The sequence below is a fragment of the Copadichromis virginalis genome, linkage group LG18 (assembly GCF_057382275.1).
Source record: "Copadichromis virginalis isolate Kocher_CV1m ecotype Utaka linkage group LG18, C_Virginalis_male_GT1.1, whole genome shotgun sequence".
Taxonomy (NCBI): Eukaryota; Metazoa; Chordata; class Actinopteri; order Cichliformes; family Cichlidae; genus Copadichromis; species Copadichromis virginalis.
In genome coordinates this window covers 37572850-37594930 of record NC_140635.1, presented here as the reverse complement: position 1 = coordinate 37594930, position 22081 = coordinate 37572850, and the positions used below count along the sequence as shown (strand labels likewise).

General features: G+C 43.3%; 1 protein-coding gene across 2 annotated transcripts in view; it reads right to left on the bottom strand.

The window, feature by feature from the left end:
- Nucleotides 1–9779: 9779 nt before the first annotated feature.
- LOC146688522 (solute carrier family 53 member 1) overlaps nt 9780–22081 on the bottom strand; it is a 39669-nt gene continuing 27367 nt past the window's right edge. The window contains exons 7-16 of one of the 2 annotated variants that reach the window (XM_085438206.1): nt 21049–21130; nt 18413–18502; nt 18200–18297; nt 17901–18080; nt 17644–17806; nt 17375–17569; nt 17082–17245; nt 16741–16880; nt 16379–16600; nt 9780–15595 (exon numbers count right to left, since the gene is read on the bottom strand). In XM_085438206.1, coding sequence (XP_085294332.1) covers nt 15541–15595; nt 16379–16600; nt 16741–16880; nt 17082–17245; nt 17375–17569; nt 17644–17806; nt 17901–18080; nt 18200–18297; nt 18413–18502; nt 21049–21130 — 1389 coding nt within the window. In that variant the 3' untranslated portion in view covers nt 9780–15540. The remainder of the gene's footprint in view (nt 15596–16378; nt 16601–16740; nt 16881–17081; nt 17246–17374; nt 17570–17643; nt 17807–17900; nt 18081–18199; nt 18298–18412; nt 18503–21048; nt 21131–22081) is intronic. The other variant, XM_085438208.1, reaches the window with a different exon arrangement.

Sequence of the window (22081 nt, the reverse complement as noted above, 5' to 3'; positions counted from 1 at the left end):
AACAATATACAGTACGATGAAATAAGAAGGATGAATAAATAAAGGATAAAAAGGGGGGGGGGGGGGGGGGGTGACAGACTTGATAATTTAGTACTTGTGACAGCTCATTTGTTAAACATTTCTGAATGAATTTCAATCAATGATAAACCTTTTTTATTGGAAGTTAATTTAAGAGAGTTTAAGTAATATTCAATTTCAATCAAAAAAAATTAAATGATGGGGTTGAGTTTTGAAATTTACATTTATGTATGTGGAATTTCCCTAATAAGATATAAAGATTGACAATGGCACATTTTTTTTCTTTAGTTTCAAAATAAGTGATAATGTTCTTCCCTTCAATTTTGATTTCGTGTGTTGTCTTGCACAGTATATAATTTTCAAGCTCTCTCCAAAATGTAGCACTATATGAACAGCCATAAAACAAATGAGTAACACTTTCAAGTTCAGTTTTACAAAAGGTACATTTTCTATCAATGTCACAGAATCTTGAAATGTACATGTTGGATGGATATATGTTACGTAATATCTTCAAATGTAATTCTCTAACTTTGTTTGTAATGCAAAATCTAAAAGGAACAAGCCACGCTTTATCCCAGGTGATATTATCAAAAATAGCATTCCAAAAAAACTTCCCCCTTGGAGTTATTTTCTTCGCATTATACAAACATTCTCTAATATGTTTATTGGTGCATTTCTTGCTTAAGAAATCAATACCATTTATATAAAGAGTGTTAACGGATGCATGCGGTGTGTTCTGTTTTTGTAGCCTTTCATTAAATCAATCAGTCCGCTGGGAACGGACTTTACTACAGAGCTAAAATCTTTAAATTTGATAGGGAATGCTTTTTCTGTAATAAAGTCATTGTAACTAAGTAGCTGGCCTTCAGAGTCAAATAAGTCTTTTAAATAGATTATATTTTTATCAATCCAATTCTGCAAATATAGTGATTTGTTCCTCTTAGTAATACATTCGTTATTCCAGATAATAGATCTATGTGGAGAAAAGTTATGTGAATAACATAATTTCCAAGCCAACAATGCCTGTTGATAAAATGCAGACATTTTAACTGGTAACTTTGATATACTGTAACTACAAGACAACAGGAAGTGTAAACCTCCAACATTTCTAAAAATGTTATGTGGAATGAAATGCCATAATGATCCAGGAGATTTTAAGCATTCTTTTAGCCATTTCACCTTAAATGTATAGTTCAGGTCCATGAAGTCCAGAAGGCCAAAACCACCTTTGTCTTTAGGTCCACAAAGCAATGATTTTTTTAGATGCTGGTGCTTATTCTTCCATACAAAGTTAACAAATAAGTTATTAACATTTTTACATGTGGAATCAAACACATTAAGGGAAAGGGCTGGATACACAAATCTGGAAACACCTTCAGCTTTAGTCAAAAGGATTCTACCAAAAATTGATAGGTCTCTCTGGAGCCATCAGTTCAGTATAGTTTTAGTTTTTTCCATCCTGGGAGAAAAGTTGAGTTGTTGACGCTCTGTGTCATTCTTACAGACATGAATACCAAGGTATCTAACACAGTTTTTGACAGGAATATTGTGTAAGGATTTGACATTTGATTGGTACAAACATAAAATTTCACATTTAGATTTATTTAGTTTTAATCCAGAGGCAATTGAGAAATCATTTATTAATGAAACAGCATTTTCAATCTGATCTTTGTTTTTTTAAGGATAAAACGGTGTCATCTGCTAGTTGAGTCACTCTGATTTCTTTACCAAAAATAGATAAACCTTTATTGACTGGGCTATTTAAAATGTGTAATGAAAGTAGTTCAGCCACAATCAAAAATAAAAAGGGTGAAATTGGGCAACCCTGGTGAACAGATCTCATGACTGGAAATCTTTTAGTAGTATTTGGATATAGTATAACACAACTGTCAATATTTGTATAAAACATTTCGATAGTTGACACAAAGTTTGGACCAAAACCAAAGGTTTTGAGTGCTTTAAATACGAAATAATGTTCTACTGTATCGAAAGCTTTATAAAAATCAAGAAACACAATAAGGGAATCATCATCTATATTGTCAGAGTAGTCTAATAGGTCAAAAATAAGCCTTATGTTTGAACTGATATGGCGGTTGGTCATAAATCCGGTTTGCGTTTCAGCTATGATCTCATCCAGATTTTTCTTTAATCTTTTGGCATAGACCAATGAGATAATCTTATAATCTATGTTCAAAAGCGTGATAGGTCTCCAATTTTCTATAAAAGATCTTTATCAGGTTTAGGAATTAAAGTTATAATACCCTGTTTCATGCTTGTGGACATTTCTTTTCCATCAAGGCATTCCTTAAACATTTCTAACAAAGGATCAACAATGATATCCCAGAACTGTAAATAAAATTCCACTGACAAACCATCATTGCCTGGAGATTTGCCCTTTTTCATTGATCGAATTGCCTCTGAAATTTCTGATTTTGTTATGGGACGTTCACAATTAGTTTTAAAGTTTTCTGAGATTGTTGGTGCAAAGTTTTTAACTGACTCGATAAATCTATCACAAATATTACAATTTGATTTGTATATATCTTTGTAGAATGAACCAACATGTTTTGAGATATCTAAATAATTAGTGGTTATGTTATTATCAATCTTAAGAGCAGATATATTGTTTCTTCTTTGGTTTCGTTTCTCAAGAGCAAAAAAGTAACTAGAATTTCTTTCACCTAGTTCTAGCCATTTTGCTTTGGACCTTATAAAAGCCCCTTTAGCCATATTAATATATGCATTATCTATTTCTTCCTTTAGGCTTTTCAATTTAATTTCTTCATCATCTGATAGAGCATCTTTCTTCATTAATATGTTTAATTCATTCATAATACTGATTTCTTTAGTGTCATTTCTTTTTTTAATTTCTTTGCTTCGCCTTATTGCCGCTTTCCTTACCTTGAATTTGAAAAATTCCCATTTTAGTGTGTGATTCATATTGGTAAACCCCCGAATATCTGTTCTGCCGTTTTTTCCACTATACTACAAAATGTATCATCATTCAATAAATTATTATTTAGCTTCCAAAAACCACGTAGTTTACTTTGACTTTGTTTATTGCCAACTAAGAGAATTGTGATGAATTTGTGATCAGTTAATGGAGCAAAATCATGAGAAGATTCTGAAACAAAATGTAAACACGAAGAAGATATTAACCACAAATCAATTCTGGATTGTAGAGATCTATTTGCATTGCTCCAGGTAAACTCTTTTGTATCAGAGTTGAAGAATCTCCATACATCTATAACTGCAAGTTGTTCGCAGAAAAATGCAGTGCTTTTAAATTTTGAGTGTTGAGATGTTCTTATTGGTACTCTATCTATAAGATCGTCTGGAGCATCATTATAATCTCCTCCAAGAATCATGTGGGCTCCCTTATATTTTGATTTTAAAAAAATCAAGTTTCTCAGATAATTGTATGCACATAGATTTGGCCTGAGTTGTGTTATTATGACTGTATAAATTACAGACTATAAAGAAGGTGTTGTCCAATTTGAAAACCAGAATAATCCATCTGCCTTCATCTGAAGACAACGATTCAATAATATTACCTTTAAAGTTGTTAAGGAGAATGGCTACGCCTGCCGAATGTTGAGAGGCGTGGCAAAAATAACACTGATCACCCCACTGTGCTTTCCAGAATTTTACATCATTATCACTCGAATGAGTTTCTTGTAGAAAAATCAAATCAGCATTTTTCCGTCTACAGAAAATGAAAATTGACTTTCTTTTGGTACTGTCGCGAATACCTCTAACATTAAGGGATAGTATTTTTAAGGAACTGAAATGTAAGTCTGTCATAAGAGAAGAAGGGAATGAATAAAGTGAACTGGATGTCTGTAAAATTAACTAGAAATTTATAAGGTGCTAAGGTATAAACACCTAAAAGATACTCTCAAACAGGAAAACTAAATGTTGAGTACCTAAGTAAAAGTCTTCAGACTCTATTTCGTTTTTCCCCATTGAAGTGACCCAAATACTTTAAGCAAATTAACATTTATACACCAATAAAAGTAGGATGTTTAACTACTCACACTGTAAAACATAAGCAAGTCCAAACATAACCATAATAATGTTTGCCAAGTATTGGTACAACTAACTTGGAGGTATGAAAGTTTTATAGAAGATTTAAAGAGGATATTATTGGTTGTAAACATATTACCTAATGAACCTGAGGTATTTCAAGCAAAACAAAACAAACAAAAGATACAATATACAAGTGCCTCAAATGATTAAATATTGAACAGTAACATTGGGAGCCTGAGGTAGTTGAAATACCTGTTAATGTTACGTAACTTACAGAGTGAACTTAAAGTATTTCAGTCATCTTGCTGATCTTTTAATAACCTCTTATTTATGCGCTGTGTCTTACACAGGACCAATCCATTTGGTCTTCTTTCCCTCGTCACGGGCCACAGTTTATTTCTGCACTGTCTCTCCATGTAGGTGAGATCTTCAGCCAACCTGAGATTCTCAGGAAACTCGCTATTGGCTGTCCTAAGAGTCGCTAAATGACGTCATCGCCTAATTTGCATAATCGGTCATGCTAATGTAATTGTGACCTACGTTGTTGGAGAGAGAAATAACATCGTGGAAGAGACATAAAGTGAGTAAAAACGTCCTAAATGCAGTTAGAGTTTATTTAGAACTACAAATTAAATTTATTTTAGCAATTATTGTTTTTTTTAATGTCACAATTCCAACCCTGCTGCTTTACCCGGGCTTGGACCGGCAAGTGACCCGAAATAGGCGCTCTGGTGGAGTTACTTTGTGTGTGTGTGTTTATAAGTAGTTTTAAACCTTGTGATCCACAAAACAGCATAAGAGTAAAAGAACTGACTGCGTTACAGCACCCGCTGCTTGTTGAGAGTAAAAGCGATACGAGCTTTCACGAGTTTAAAAAAAAAAAAAGTCGCTAAGGGGTCTGAAAATTCGCTAAATATAGCGACAAAGTCGCTAGGTTGGCAACACTGGCAGTGACACCGATACTTTGACCTTTCACGTGCAGCGGAGAGAGGTTGGGAAGAATCTGCAAACTAAACGCTGGGATTGGTACAGCAATAAGAAAACACACTTTTCATTCATGTTTTGGGTTTTTGGAGCTGTGCTCGTCTCTGACGTGTGTTTAAATGTGTTTGAGGCTTATAGATAACATAGATGCGACAGCACAGGTTCAGCCATTTCTCACAGTGCATAAACACCAATGAATTTAACATTAATCGGTGCGCTACATACTCAACTTAGAGGCTACAAACAAAGGATCGATCATAGTATAGATCCAATACCAATGCCAGCGCTAGTATCAATACTGTGGATATCATTTAAATCTCTCAACAGTTGCAACTCCCTGTGACTGCTGACCTGGGTTTGTATTGGAGACTGCACAGTTGTTTAATCCTTTGTCCACTCATCCCACATTTTGATTCATATTATGAATATTCAAATATCAACACGCTTTTTTAGAGCCTGTCATTTATCCAGTGGCTGTGACGAAAACAGAGAAAGCTGCCATTATGGGTTAAGTCCAGGTGTCACTGAGCTGTCTTCAGGACACTCAAAAAGCCCACTCCATGAAAAGTAAGTGTCTGCCATCCATCCATGCAGTTACTTCAACTCATTCTACCGATTCAGGCCTTATTCCAGGTGAATGTCGGGATCCAGCCTGTACAGACCGTCAGCCTGTGGCAACCCTGACAATCAGCTGATTCTTAGTAACCTCAGCTAATATGTTGATGAAGCTGTGCATCATTTTACCTTTAAACTCTAGGGCTGGGCCCAAATTTGGCTCTTTTCACTTTATGCGGTCTTGCCAGCATTTATCAATCTTCAGCCGGCCATATGACCCTTTCAGGGCTGAAAAACACCTTTGACCCATGAGAGCCCAGACTGTCAGGAAAACTATGGTAGAGTTAATGTTGAAACTTTAACAGGGTGTGGGTTCATATGGGTCAAACCATTGAAATCTGTAACCATCCATCCATCCATCTTCATCCGCTTTATCCGAAATCTGTAAATCTGTAACCACATCAGTAAAACACCAATAGTGGCGTTTCTCTGAGCGTTCTTGTTTTGGGAGAAAATGACAACACCTCCCCCTGCTGGTTAAAAGCATTTACTGCAGGGGGCAGGAGCGCATTTGTAATTTGAACCACCCTAAAGCCTCTGTGTATCCTAGATGGGCAGAACTACAATAGTAGTACTGTGTGAAACAACCAGTAAATAAAAGTAGAGAGAATGTGATCAAAATAAAAGATTAAAATGAACATAAACACATGAAACATGGAACAGAGTGAACTGAAAGAACAAAAGATCATTTTAATGTTACTGAAGATTTATTTTTTCACTCATTTACTCAGATGTTGTTCATATATAAATGTATTTACAGAAAATGACGCATAAAGCAAAGTGTCTTTACTTTCCTAATAACAAACATGGCATTTCTAACAAAGCTCTGGAACTTATTTAAACCTATATATCTGTATATACACCTTATTGAATTCATATTCAGTAGTTTGGAGGTTTGTCTTTGACCACTATCTTTATTTGTTTAGACGTGCTAGCTAGCTCTGGCAGGGTCACTGATTAAACTAAATACAGGGGAACAGCTTGTAGTTATTATTACTACTATTACTGTAATCATTGGTAGTAGTATTTCATAATAATTTTGACTGCTATATCAAAAGTATTTCTCATTCTGTCATTATCTTTCCCCCACATTAGAAAAGAACACACTCATGATATTCAGTGATGGAGCTATTTTGATCATCTCCTTTAGCTTTGCTATGGCTGCCCATGTGTTTTTACCCTGGGTGTCTAAGTATCGGGTGGACATATCATTACAGCCTGAAACTGTCGGGGGCATTTGCACTTCATCCACTGTCCAGTTGACATGGAGTTTCTCAGTGCTCAGTTCTTTATTGTTCTTTATAAATCCTGTAATATGAACTATCAATACAGCAGGTAAAATGAGTTTTGAACAAGTCACCAACTTTCGAAGCAAATCTATTTCCAAAGGTGCTATTGATGTGAAATTTTCACCACGTGTCAGTAACAACCCATCCAATCCACACATGAAAATCCCAAATCACAGGCAAGTACATTTAAAGTTTGCTTAACAACATTTAGACAAGCCTGTGAAACACTGGGAGAGTAGAGTCTGGTCACATGAGACCAAAGCTGAACTCTTTGGATGCCAGAATACACCCCATGTTTGGAGGTGAAAAGCAGTGCACATCACCCCAAAAACACCAAACCAACAGGTGGGAACATCGTGACGTGGGGCTGTTTTTCAGCATACAGCACTGTGATTCAGATAATTAAAGGATGAGTGGAAAAATGTCCTGAGAGTCTTGATAAAAACCTGCTGCCACCTACCAGGATGATGAAGATGAAACGAGGGGACAGTGATGCCAAACACAGCCAACAAACTCGGTTAGTTTCAGAGAGACAAACCAAAGCTGCTAGAATGACCCGGAACCTTCTGGACTGTGTGGCAGCACGGGTAAAATCACACCTGTCACTGTGACTAGTTTCTGCATACAGCAGGCGTATTGAAGCCAACAAACGCTTTTGTACGACGTATTGAATCCATTTCAGTAAACAAGTTCATTCCCTCCATGAATCGCTACCTTATTGTGGTGGAGGGGTTTGTGTGTTCCAGGGATCCCAGGGCTATGTCGTCTGGGGGCTTCTGCCCCGTCAGGGTCTCCCATGGCAAATTGGTCCTAGTGAGGGACCAGACAAAGAGCGATTCAGAAGACCCCTATGAGTAGGACACCAAGGGAACAGTTCACCCTGCCCAGGGTAGGGTTACCGGGGCCCCGCCCATGAGCCAGGCCTGGGGAGAGTCCCCGAGGGCAAGCGTCTGGGGGCCGGACCTTAGTCCATGGAGGAATAGCCCGAAAAAGGGGACATGGGTCTCCTGCAGGCCCACCACCCCCAGGAGGCGCTATAGTGGTTGGGTGCATTGTGTGCCGAGCAGCAGCCAGGAACAGAGACCCTGGCAGACCAAACCCCGGCTACCAAGACTAGCAACTGGGACATGAAATTTCACCTCACTTTTGGGGAAGGAGCCTGAGTTAGTGCTTGAGGTTGAGAGGTACCGGCTAGAAAACGTCGGGCTCACCTCAGTGCTCGGGTTGGGGAACGGGTTCTTACTGTCATTTGCGCTTATGCGCCGAGTGGCACCTCAGAGTACCCAGACTTCTTGGAGTCCCTGGGCAAGGTGCTGGAAGGTGCTCCACCTGGGGACTCTGTTGTCCAACTGTGAGACTTCAGTGCTCATGTGGGCAATGACAGTGAGAACTGGAGGGGCGTGATTGGGAGGAAAGGCCTCTCAGATCTGACCCCAAGCTGTGTTTTGTTATTGGACTTCTGTGCAAACAACAGTTTGGCCATAACAAACACCTTGTTCGAACATAAGAGCGTCCATAAGTGCACATGAAACCAGGACGCTCTAGGCCGTAGGTCGATGATCGATTTTGTAATCGTATCACCGGACCTGCGGCCATATGTTCTGGACACTCGGGTAAAGAGAGGGGCTGAGCTGTCAACTGATCACCACCTGGTGGTGAGTTGGATCAGGTGGCGGGGGAGGATGCTGGAAAGACCTGGCGCCTAAACGTGTAATGAGGGTGTGCTGGGAACGCCTGGCAGAGGCCCCAGTCCATGAGATCTTCAACGCACACCTCCGGCAGAGATTCAACAACAGGGAGACGGACATTGAGTCCGAATGGACCATATTCAGCATCTCCATTGCTGAAGCCGCTGCACTGAGCTGCGGCTGCAAGGTGGTTGGTGCCTGTCATGGTGGTAATCCCTGAACCAAATGGTGGACACCAGAGGTGAGGGAGTCACCAGGCTGAAGAAGGAGTCTTATCAGGCTTGTTGGCACGCCTCTACAATGTTGTGTGCAGCTCAGGGGCAGTACCTCTGGATTGGCAGACCGGGGTGGTGGTTCCCATCTTTAAGAAAGGTGACCGAGTGGGTGTTCCAACTACAGGGGGATCACACACCTCAGCCTCCCTGGGAAAGTTTGTGCCAGAGTGCTGGAAAGGAGAGTTCGTCCGCTAGTCGAACCTCAGATACAGAAGGAACAATGCGGTTTTCGTCCTGGTCGTGGAACACTGGACCAGCTCTTTATCCTCTCGAGGATGCTTGAGGGTGCATGGGAGTTTGCCCAACCAGTCTACATGTGTTTGTGGACTTGGAGAAGGCATTCGACCGTGTCCCTCGGGGTGTCCTGTGGGAGGTGCTGCGGGAGTATGGGCTGTCTGGCCCATTGCGACGGGACATTTGATCTGGGGAGAGGAAGGTCTGGGCTTCTCTGCTTAGGCTGCTGGCCCCGTGACCCGGTCCCAGATAAGCGGAAGAAGATGGATGGATGTTCAATACTTGTTCCCTGTGTCATTTCTCGTTATTGCACATAATTTATGGATATCTATGGTTTGATTTCTTTGCATGTGTGGATTGGATGGATTGTTACTGACATGTGGTGATAATTTCATGTTGATAGTGCCTTTAGAAATCAAATCAGAAATCTTTGCAACCATTGTAGCTCATTTCTAAAAATAACTTAAACTAACATCAATGCCTGGTTACATCTCAGCTGGATTACTGTAACTCGCTGTATCTTAACCTGCCGACACAATCTAAACTTAGATTTGGTCTGTGGCCGTGTGGTGGTTCTGTTTCAGCCAGGAAGGCTCAGGGGTGAAGGAGACTGAAATGTGAGGAAGAAAAAGATCTGCAGTCAGAAACAAGTTACAGCTTTAGCTCATTTTACTGAAAAACGTGTAACAGGAGTTGGTGAACCAGGTGCCCCTGTAGCATTACGCTACTACTGTACATACAAGACAACACTCACAGATCAGTCTTTGATTATACAATGCTTCTAATGAGTATGTTCATCCATATATAATGTAAAACCAAATGGTTCTGGGTCACAATGCAAATTAAAAGTGTTTACAGTTGTAAAAAAACAAACAAAAACCCACACTTGTTTTGGTAGTTGGGGATGAGCCCGATTAGGGCTTTATTCCTGTGTAAATCTTATTTCATCCATATGGTCTCCAAGATAGTTCGAGCCAACCTTCTTCATGTGCCACATTTAGAAGGTTAGTGTCTCAGATCACTCCACATTTTAACCAATCACACCAAAAAATGCACGTTTTTGGTGTAAAAATACATTCAAATGTGTCCCTCGATCTTTGTCCTGTGCAATGTTCCATGCTGCGGACCCATTGGTGTGGAGATTCTTGGAGGATGATAATGGATCTAACAGAACCGGCCAGTAAGGGTTCCACGCAGACTGGAGTGTTACCAAACTGTTGAAAGGCTTTGAGAAAAATAAGATCCCGCTGCTTGAAGAATAAATGCCTCAGAGAAAACTCAGAGCTGCTGCAGGAAAATGAGTTTGCAAAAGTTCATTCATAAAAACCCTGTTTACCTGTTACTGCAGCTAAAAAGACACCTGGGAGTGACGAGCCGTGCTGCTTCCTCTACAGAAATCTTCATGCGTTTCATTCAAGGAGTATTACAACTTAGCATCCAATCACAATCAATTCTGTTGAAAGTGTTGCTCTTGACAGAATCCTCTGTGCTGGTCTAATGCTGGGTCCAGATGACATACAGTGTGACCTGAAACACACAAACCTCGATCCTTCGCTGGCAGCACAGGGGGATTAGACAGATAAAACCTGGGCATGGCATCTGTGTCAGAAAAATTAAGCTAAAGCAGAAGTGCTTAAAAACTTGCATTCTATTTTAGGCCACCAGATGGCGATAACTGTGGTTGCAAAAAGCCTCCCAGAGCTGGGAAAGTGGCGGCCTCCACCTCTGCACACACCTTCATACCCAGTTTATGATCTCATTCACTGCTTTTGGGTCAAATGTAATTTAAAAAAAAAATTTAGTTTGCAAATCTTGGTCATACTACGTTTCAAAGTGTGTTATCATTGGCTGATGACAATCAGAACCCCCCAGCCCCGCCTCAGGTTTTTTGCAAACCAATGGCCCAGGAAAAGTGAGAAACTCCTGGCTCAAAGGGTGACATCACTGTAGCTACATCCACAGTAAACATTTTCCTGATGAGTTCATGGTCCCAGTGGCTAGTTTCACACACTGACGAATACAAAACGAGATTCATTTTTTCATCACGGTCTCCATTAGAATCCAGGAGGAAGATAAATCCAGGCATGTCTTACTGTGTGACTTATAAGTCACTACTGTCTGAGTGTGCATCACCCCTCGGTCCATGTGACATCTGGCTGCTAAGCTAATGACCTTTAGCCCAGTTATGGACCTCCCCCAGGTGGGACAAGAGGATAAGGAAATGGGTGAATGGGGAAGTGATGCTTCACTAACTGTAGAGGTTACATGCTTCTGTTATGTACAGTATATGGTCAAAGAACACACCTAACACAACATAGCTCTTGGCCAAGATGATGGAAAATACCTGACAGAGTGACCAGCTAACCTCATTTTCCTGCCCAGGAGAAAACCAACAGAATCTCAAGTCTTTGACCTTTGATCTCCTTTTACTGACATGTTGTTCAGAGTCAGCTGTCCAGTGTGAAATGTTGGGAAATCACCGAGGGTTCAGACATTCTCCAAAACAGCAGAGTCCACCGTTCTAGGCTATCGACTCTCCCACTTGGTGAGGTATGAAATATTAACACAGGTCTCTATACAACGTTTTATTTGAACCGTGAAACATATCAAATGTATAATGTCATCCAAAACATTTTGACCAAAATTAACATTTAAATTTCAACATGGATTAAAATATGTGAACAAAAAAAGGGAAAAATCACAAACTAGATCAAACATTCGATTTGGCTTTTGGTGGCACGCTTCTGACAATCCCAACATCATAGTGAAGTGTGGCCCAGGCCTACACTCTACTGCCGGGCAGCTTCATCAGGGTGGAGGGCGTCACCTGTCTGTCATAACATCAAACATTTTTAAAGTCTCACAGGCTTATAAAAACGGAGTGTAAAATAAAGCTACAGCCAAGTCAGCCTGCAGCTGAAATCATGAAGCAACTGATGCATTCAATGTAAATACATGAAAAGAAGCCCAACTTAGACTTTCTGCATCACAACATGTTATTTGGTCCTGGACTTGGATGCACAACAGGAGGCAAACAGACGGAAAGGGCACGCGGGGTGATGGGGGGCTGCGCGCAGTCGGGGCTCCGCAGCTGCTCGTGAGTTAGCATGTTAAGGTGCAAGTGTGCTCACAATATCCTGAGTACAAAATCTTCATCACATTGCGTCTCCCACTCTCCTGCCAATGTGAAACACACTGTTCATGCATCGATGGCTTCACTGTATTTTAATCTGTGTGTCAATGTGAAACCTGAGGAGCTACAAAGTAACAGTACGAACACGGGACTGACTCGTCTTTGGGTGGAGCGACTGTGTCGGACGAACATGTGCTGCTCTCTGATGGTTACCCGAGGACGACCCTGTCACGCTCAGTGCGTCTGTGACGGACATGAACCCTGAGCTCGAGCTACAGTCGGCAAATGCTTGGAAACGTATCAGGAAACGAGGTTTTCAAAGGGTCGCTGTGGGAATGTTAGAGTGCATGAATGTGTGCGTGAGGAATGAGCAGACGAGCTCCCGGAGCGCTCGCTGAAACTGAAAGCAGACACAGGATGTAGGGAAACGCACCGTCAGGTCGGTTTGACTCCACATTTATAGAGCCAGTATGAACACTGTTACATACTCAAACCTGCCAGAGCTCCATGTTGTAGTTGGGAAACAGAAGCATCATATCCTGGTCCAATCCTGGACTGTCAGCTACACGGAGGCATTTTAAAAGTGATGCAGTAAAATCAGTCAGTCGGGCTGAAGCATTACACCTCCTGTCACAAGCTAACAGCTAGCACAGCCATGGTCTCTGCAGATCATTTTTACTGTTTCATTTCATAAAAAGTGACCATGTGGTGACAGCCCGTCAGCCTCACGGCACGGTCGGGTCAGGTGACCATCAGGTCACCAGCAGCTGGTTGGTGAACCTGGTCACAGGTATGTAGTGCTTGTTAGTCTGCAGTTTGCATGGAAGATGCTGACATGTCTGCACACACCTGTTGGCCACGCCCCCTGCAGAACTGATAATGTGAAAAGTGCGACTGGAAACACAACGTTCACCTTCAGAGTAATAGCTGCACCTTAAATGTGTTGAGGCGCAGCTTTTACTTTGAAGGAAAAAGTTCTCCAATTCCAGACGGGACACACTTCCCACAGCTCGGAGGTAATTAGAAAACTGCTAAGTCAGCATATTCCAGGCAAACTGCGAGCAACCCTGGCAATCACAGGGAAGTCACGTAGCAACATGACAGCTAACAGGAAGCACTCACCGACCAATCAGGGAGCACGCTCTGTTTTTTAATCTGGTGACTGGAAGTGGAATCATGTTTAATGTGGTGGACAAATCTCAGACAGCGTGTGATGGTGATCATAAATGATAATTAGCATCAGACGTACAAACTTTTATATACTATGGAATCTATTTGTCTTTATTTTAGCTCAATAATAAGGAAAAAACAGAAACTATGGGAATGTTGTTATCCGACGATAGCCTAACGCTAACGTGCTTCTTATTTCAGCTGAGAAATAAACTGAGGATCCAAATCAGAACTTCCCAAATGTAAAACATTAAGACGCAAACATGTATTTGGATGCATTGTGAGGATTGAAAGAGCCTCAGTCTGTACGGAGGCAAATACAGCAGAACAGAAACATCACAACGAGGCTCCGCAGAGAAAAGTAAAAAAGTGCACACAAGTCTTAGGCCATCACACGCCAGGACTTCCAAATGCATGCACACAACATTAAAACTAAGTACATAAAACGAACCGCCGCCTCATGAAAGCACAGACAGCAACACTTTGTCGAAGCTGTCGTCAGACGCGATCTCATCCAAGCACGAAGCAAAAGGGAGCTGACGACTTTTGGAACGTGAAGAGCAACGTTTAGGAAAGCCTTTCCTCCAGTGTTGTCCCGTCTCTAAGAAACATCATCAGGCAGAAACGAGCAGTGAAAACAGACCGATGTGTGCGACCTGTTGATGATGGCGCACAAACCAGGAATGGCTCCCCTGCTGCAGGAAGGTCAAAAAGGCAACAACTAAGACTGTTCCTTCTTAAGACTCACAGCTTCGTGCTGCACACACTTTGTTTCAGAGCAGCATTTCTTGCTGTCAAGCTTCAGCCCAGTCACGCCCAAGTTAGCATACACGTAGCCAAGCAGGTTTCAGTACACCACCTGCTGACAGACAGACACTGATGACAGACAGGTGACCTCTGCCTTCGTCTCCACCCTCATATTTCAGTGAACCAGCCCAAAGACGACATGTTGCACAAACCAACTGTTTCTACTCAAACAGTCTTCAGGTTTTCAAATCACGATTTCAGGGGACAACACAAGTTTGTTCAAACCCGACGAGGTGGCAGATCTACACCTATACGGATAATGTGATGTACATTCAAACCATTTCCCGGGGCGGGTGAGTGGGAACTACGACAGGATGATGGTCGTTCTCCACAGCTGAACAGCCGGCAGCACTACACAGTGTGTTTCCTGTGTGGCACTCACTAAATATTTCCACACACACTGAACTTTGGTCCGTGGTACATTTACAACAACAGGTACAAAGAAAAAGCCACGTTTCTGTCTCCTTATAGTGAATAATGGCTGAGCGTTGCACGTCCACCAACGATGAAACACTAAAATCACCGTCCGTGTGTCGAGACATGATGGGCCTCCATCTCACGCTCCTACAAAGTGCATGTTTCTAAAGCATGTAAGGTGCAGGTAGGCAGCTCTGTGATGACTGAGTGATCAAGCTGAACAGCACGGGGACGCCACAGTTACCAGATGTCCATCAGCACCGTCTGCTGAGGAGGACTCGTTTTAACCCCTGTGGTGTTTTTGCTTTCCTTCCGAGGGGCAAAGTACAGGGTGGTTCCTAATTTCTGCAGCTACTACATAACCTACTACAGGCCTCTGCCCAGTCGTTTCCAGGATGCTGGGAGCGGGGGATGCTGATGGCCAAAGGACAGCAACAGGCTTAAACTGTTGGCCTCTCCCTGTATGGGAGTGGTGTGGCACTGAGACGGCACTGGGAAATGGAAAATGTCACTGGTGTTTCACTCGTGCTATGCTGAGGCTTCGAGAAGAGCCCGAGCAGCGGTGGAGGAGTGGGTGTAGTTTAAGAATCCACCTCTGGGAGGCTGCCTGGGTAAAGTAGAGTTTAAGTGATAAGCCCACCATCGGGGAGTGTTGACAGCAGGTTGGACACGTAGCTGGGTTGTTTGTTTAAGAGGTCAGAGTTCATCCGTCCGAGCAGTCCTGAACCCAAGCAGAGAAAAACAAGATGACGTAGGTACGAGCTTCAAACTCATCCCTGGTTGGGAGCTCAACGCCCACTCTCTGGGTAAATCCTCAGTTAGGAGGTGGAGTTTCCTCCTTTGAATAAATTCTGGACCCAGGCGAGGGGCGTGGCCTGATGTCAGGAGTCATCATCCGTGTCCTCTATCAGAACCTTGGTGTCACGAGTCTTGGACCTAAAAGGAGAAACAGGAAGGAAGCTCTTAAAGTGGGAACTCAAGTCCACGACTGATCACTGAGCTAATGTCGTCTGTCTCAGGCGTGTTCGCACAGCCGTGGCTGCGACACGCGTGTCGGAGCCACGGCCCTTTGAACACGCAGCCGTGTGTCGTGTGGCTTCAACACTGCTTTCACATCTTCCTTGTGTAATATGTTTATACTGGATATGTATGCACTGGGATCTACACTGTGTAAATTAGGTGGCATCAAACATACTGTCTATACAATCAGGCTGCAGGAGGCCCGTGGATCACCAGCGTCACTCAGTTCTCACTTTAGCTGCCACAGACACATGTGGCGGTGCCTCTGCACACTGAGGCGCCGCCACATGTGTCTGTGATGTTCCTCTGCAATCACAGAATGACTGAACACAAGATTTTACCTCTAAACATCCAATCATCTGTTTTCTGAGTCAGCGGTTTACGTGTGAACATAATAACCAGAGGTCTTCACAGGTTATCAGGCTGTGGTTTTACCATGAAACAGATTGCTATGCAAGTAAACAACTACCTGAGATAGCTAACCTTTGCAGGACCACGAGCTAACCCCCCCACAGATCACTGCGCTGACTGTATCTATAATAAATGACGTTGCAGTTTCTCTGTTTTGCATGAAGCTACATTGTTCTACGTGGGGTCGACGGCCTTCTGTGCACGCTGATGAAACATGCGTCTCCTCTGCTGTGACTGAGGGGCCCACGCCTGCACTCAGCAGGACAGACAGACGGGGAAAAGACTTACTGCGAGGCCAGGCGTGGCCTGCGCAGGCTCATACTGTAGCTCCTCTTCCAGCTCTTCTTGCCCTGTCGGTTTCTCACGCCATCCTCCTGGTCCATCATCTGCTCCAGGAGGGTCTGGTCGTCGGCGTTGAGCGGAGCCACGCTGATGTCTCTGACGGCTCTGAATTCACCACAGTTGTTCAGATGTTCGTTCTCCAAGCGGAAGAAGTTCCACACAAAGCGCCTACAAGGATCACACATTAACCCGTTACTGAGTTTCTGTTACTTTATCACTTCCTGATCTAGGCCCTGCAGATACACAAAGTTAGGAATGAACTATGAGAAAAACCAAAGGGATGAATAAAGAAAAAAGACTCTGTGTACCGAAAGACCTCCAGCGGGGCCAGGACTGTAGCAAAGATGTCAGAGATGCCGTCAAACGTGACGAGCGTGGTGACGGTGACCGTTAAGATCCATCCGAAGCGTAACAGCACGTCCTCTACTATGGCGCTGTAGTAATAGGCCTGCAGGAGGACGCACAACAGAGCACGCGCTTCACATTCATGCTGTGTGACTACATAACAACACGTGCTGCTGTTGATTTGTGGATGACAGGGTTAGCAGCAGCAAGCCTGCTTAGTTCAGCCTGAAGTCCTGACATTTGGACACCGACTTTTGTAAAGTGGCCACAGGAGGAGCTGCAGCTTCTTTGTGTGGTGTAATACCTTGTGTGGATAGACTATCTCCTCTCTCAGGAAGGTGTTCTCTCCCGCGTTGCGGTCAAACAGTCCCCAGTCCATCTTCAGATCCCAGACCAGAGTGTAACACGAGCTCAGCGCCAAACAGCCAATATACAGATAGAAGAAGATCTGGGCCTCCGAGCCTGCGTCTGTGGGCGGGACATCAGAGTGTTCTCCAGTTACAGCCTGCCATTAGAGCTCCATCCCATAATAACAACACAGAGGAGAGAATGAGCTCAGGATGGCATTGCCTTATAACACGGCATCTGTCAGCCTACCTTTGTGTGTGCTGTAGAGGGCGGAGAAGGTAACAGCGAAGAAGGTGGTGGAATATTTGCCAGCATTAACCAGATGAGGGAAGGCCCGCTTGGTGTCACGGTAACGGCGCAGACACTGGACGAATCGGAACCACGCAGGAAGACACTTGATCACCGCCCGAACGCCATACGAGTACGAGTTGCACACATCGTTACCTGAAGAGGACGACATTTAGCCACCGGTTTGCTCCGACACGTGCGCGTGAGCAGCGAGCATCTCGGAGCCTCACCTCTGCTGATGAGCCCGTTGTGTTTGGTCCAGTCCAGCTCAAAGCTGTAGAAACAGATCATGTACTCCAGGTCCATCAGCACCACCACCAGAGAGTTGAGCTGGTCAGCCAGCCAGAAGTCTGCAAAGCCAACGCGGTGAAACGGAGCCGTCACCACTCGAAACTGCGGAGGAAGACGTCACAGGAAGAGCCCTCTTCAGAATAAAAGCTTAACCACACAAAAGGTATGATGTAAAGACTCTGGTCAGGGCCATTACCAGAAGTTTGAGCAGCCAGAAGCGTGACTTGTAGTAGCAGGTCTTGAAGGGGTTGATGAGGAAAAGGAAGAAGAGCCCATAGAGAGCCAGAGGGTTGGCCTGCATCGGCACCAGGATCTTGTCGCTGAAGAGACAGGACAGCAGGCTTACGCACCACAGCACCCCCAGCAGACCTGCAATCTGCACACACAATGACTCAGTCAGCATCCTCTCCCCGTGGAGGGGGCCACGGCCCACAGATCGTTAAATCATCTCTATGAGAACACGACTTCTTTCTTTGGTTCAATCTGACCTCTGACCTCAAACAGATGCTGATGGGACAGGTTGTTTCTGGGGTTCAGTTCAAATATGAGCACATGGTTGACGCCTGCTTGCCTCCAGCCGTAAGTGTTGATGCCTACAAGACAAAAGAGTTGTTTTTTTAACTTCCTGTCTCTGATATGAGTTTATGACTAACTCGACTCCAAACTTGGCACATAAGCTACAGTGTGAGAGTGTCTGTGTGTCCATACCTAACAGGAAGAGGAATTCTATTAACAGGAAGCCTCCTCTGTAGATTCGGACCATAGGCCAAACATCAGAACGATCTGTCCCCACAGCTACTAATGACAAAGACCAATCAGGAGACAGCACCATCAATACCGAGCAAAACTGCACAGAGCAAAAACAAAGTGCCTGATGTGAGGAGTCTGCAGCATGTCTGCAAACAGACTTTTGTTTATCTGCACAACAACAAGTGGAAACCAACATTCATGATGGTTCTACTGGAGGATGGGACGGCACGTCAGTCATTTGTTTCCTGTGGATACTGTTACAAGTCACCCTAAAACCCCCAAAACACAACTAAACAATCACAACAACACAAGTGAATACAAAGAAAGGCCAATCATCTCTCTGCTCGTCCTTCTTCTGCTCCCGTTGTTGTGCAGATTTAAGATGCTTATCAGAGGTGGAAGTGTGCTGCTCACTCATAATTACGACCTCCTGCCTGTTCCTGTGGAAATCATGAAATCTTTGTTTCTGATGTCAGCAGGAAGGAGCCTGAGCCTGGTCCTACTGCAGGTTTCCTTCCACTGTCACTCGTCACATGACTGTTGGGTTTTCTCTGCATGTGTCATTGTGGGGTCTACCTTACAATGTGCAGCACCCTGAGGCGCCTGTTAGGGTGCTGCATAAACAACACTGGTCTTTCCCTCCACAACTTTACACACTACTGTTCCTCACATTCACAGAAATGTATTACTGGTGAGTTACTGTGGTGTATACTTTAGTCTCTCTCTTCATTCTCACCTGATGCCTTAATAATACGACTGTAGTAACACTAACTTTACAGACCGCTGTAGTGCTGTCACGCTTGCTCCATCTTTCTCACCTCCCACCAGGATGCTGATATTCCAGAATCATTTATTTCTCCCTTCTCTCACAAAAGTCTCCTTTTTCCTGTGGCGTAATAAAGTATTATTATTATTATTGTTATAGAAATAATAATAATAATAATAATGGACTCTGGACTTTCTACTATAGGAGACAAAAACTGGACGGGTATGTCAGTTAAATCCAAAGAGTCGTGCTGACAGGTTTCTTTCTTTATCGTGTAGAAAAACAGTTCAATATGTGACGTCTTCACACTGACAGTAGGGGGCGCGTCACTGGTCCGTGGGCTGTTTGTGGCCCACAGTGTGACAGCCCTGAGCCAAAGCATTACAGTTTTTTCTGAATGCTTAAACCCTAACTGTGATTCCTGTAGCACAATCTCTAAAACTATTCAGACTTATAGCAAAACCACTCACTGAGTTTGCAAAACTAAAAGCACAAAAACTGCTTTGCACTCAGTTTGCAATTTTGTAACACACACTTTGCAAAACTGTAGGCACAATTCACTGCACAACACTCAATTACCAAATTTCCAACACACTCCTAGCAAAAGTATACACATGTATGGCTATCATTAACACTAATTTGCCAACTGTCTGGCACACTTTCACATGTGAAAACTTTTTTAGATAATTCGTTCACTTTGCAATCAGCCTAAGCACTATAATACAGGTAAGCTGTGTGTGCGGAGTACAATGGAGGGAGCAGGAAGAGTGAGAAGTAGAGGAGGCCGAGGAAGAGGACGTGGAGGTGAAGAAGTAGGATGAAGAGGACGACAAGGACAAGGAGGAGCAAGAGGAAGACGAGGAGGGGGGAGAGGAAGACGAGGAGGAGGGAGAGGAAGGGTAGGAAGAGTAAGAAATAGAATTGCTGATGACATCAGAGCTACAATAGTGGACCATGTAATCAACCGTGGAATGACCCTGAGGGAAGCTGGCCAACGGGTCCAGCCTAACTCGAGCCGCTACACTGTAGCAAGCACCATAAGGACATCTTGAAATGAGAATCGGTGAGTACAGTCACTTCGCACAAAGATTTGTAGCACTGCCATATGCCAATGAGAAACACAACAATACCATTGATGTAAAAATACTGAAATTGTTACTTTACAGAATTGCTAGATGACCAGATGCTGGGGCAGAGGAAGCATGTTCACTGCAGACCAAGTAACCCATATAGTCATTATGGCGATTGCAAATAATCCTATACTTGGAAATGAACACTTGTGGTTGTTTTGATGTGTGTGAATAAACAGCAGTACTTGAAGTTTGGATCCCTCTATGCTTATGGATCTATGACAGAAGTATGAGCTCAAACTGACATAGCCTACCTTGTGCACAGAGAAAGCAAAAGCCAGATGTGTTTTGTATTCATACCATCAGTGTGCAGTTGGCGCATTGTGTGCTTAGTAGATGATGGCTTGTGTGTACTGTTTGATACGGAAACACCATTTTTACGAAGGTGTGAGGAGTTAATCTAGCTGTGTTTGCTTTTGCAAGAGAACTGCAATGTTTTGATGATTGGGTGACAGGTTTTCTTATTTGTGTGAAGAGTTTTGCAAAATTAGCCAATAGTTACAAAAAATGTGCTTAAGCAATCAGAAGAAACTGTAAAGCCGTCTGAAACTTGTCTGGGTTAAAACAGCACCTGTGACACGCGCGTCCCATGACGACCAGAATAACACTTACATATTTCTGGCCTGTCCACAAACACAGTCAGATTCCAGGAAGTATAAACGAGACACTTCAGTGTTACAAAGGTCACTGTGTTTTACCTGTGATGACCACAACGACCAATAAGACGAGGAAGACTCCGCAGTAAAGGCCGACTCTGAAGGTGGTCCAGGCAGGAGCAGGCTGTGGACACACGGACACGGTTACAGCACCTGCACAGCTGTGCAGCGCGACCAGCTCTGCTTCTTCTTTTATTTTCAGTCACAGCAGCTAACAGCAACACTTCGAACATGCAGTACTTTGCTGTTCAGTATTTACAACACCCCCAAAAGACAACAGAAAGAAGGAAAACAAACAAACAACAAACACAAATATTTAAATGCATAAGGGACATTCAGTGTACAGTTAACTATGATGGTGATATAGAGATATTATCCGGTCCTGAGAAGGAACCTGCCAGTGTACATCTCATCTTTGCCAAATGCAAAAACCTGACGAGCTCTGCACGCCACTGTTCACGTGTGGGAGGAGCTTCCTGCTTCATCTTCAAAGCATAGGGCGACTTGCAATGAGTGAAGCAAAGGCAACAGAAGTGAAGAGTATTTTGGCAGAGTGATGTTTTCAGGCATCATCCCAACGACAGCCGTTAGAGCACGAGGATCACATTTAACGTTTATATCTGTGAAAGGGTGCTAAACACAGACAGCCAATAGTCATAAGGATCGGGGCACATCCACAAAGTATGAACCTGGTGCTGCTTTACATCTGTCACACCGGGCTCAGCTCCTGCAGAGAACTTGGCTAACCTTTCCTTGGAGATATGTAATCAGTGTAGGACCTTGAACTGCAGCTCATGCCTGGCACACAGAAGAAGAGTGAAGCCTCTGGAGAGAAGATCGCCAGAGTCATCCCAGGGTCTCTGCCCCTGTGCTTTAAGGATGGAGAGAGAAGGATCTCTAATAATATCGCGCAGATTCCTTTAATCTCTTATGAATGTTCATATTAATCATTTTATCCAAAGACGTTTCCTCGGGTAGTTCCTGAAATGAAGGAAATCGGCTCTTTACAAAGTGGAGAATTTGTAAATAGTGGAAAATATGTTGCTGAGGATCATTAAACAGCTTCAGGAGCTGC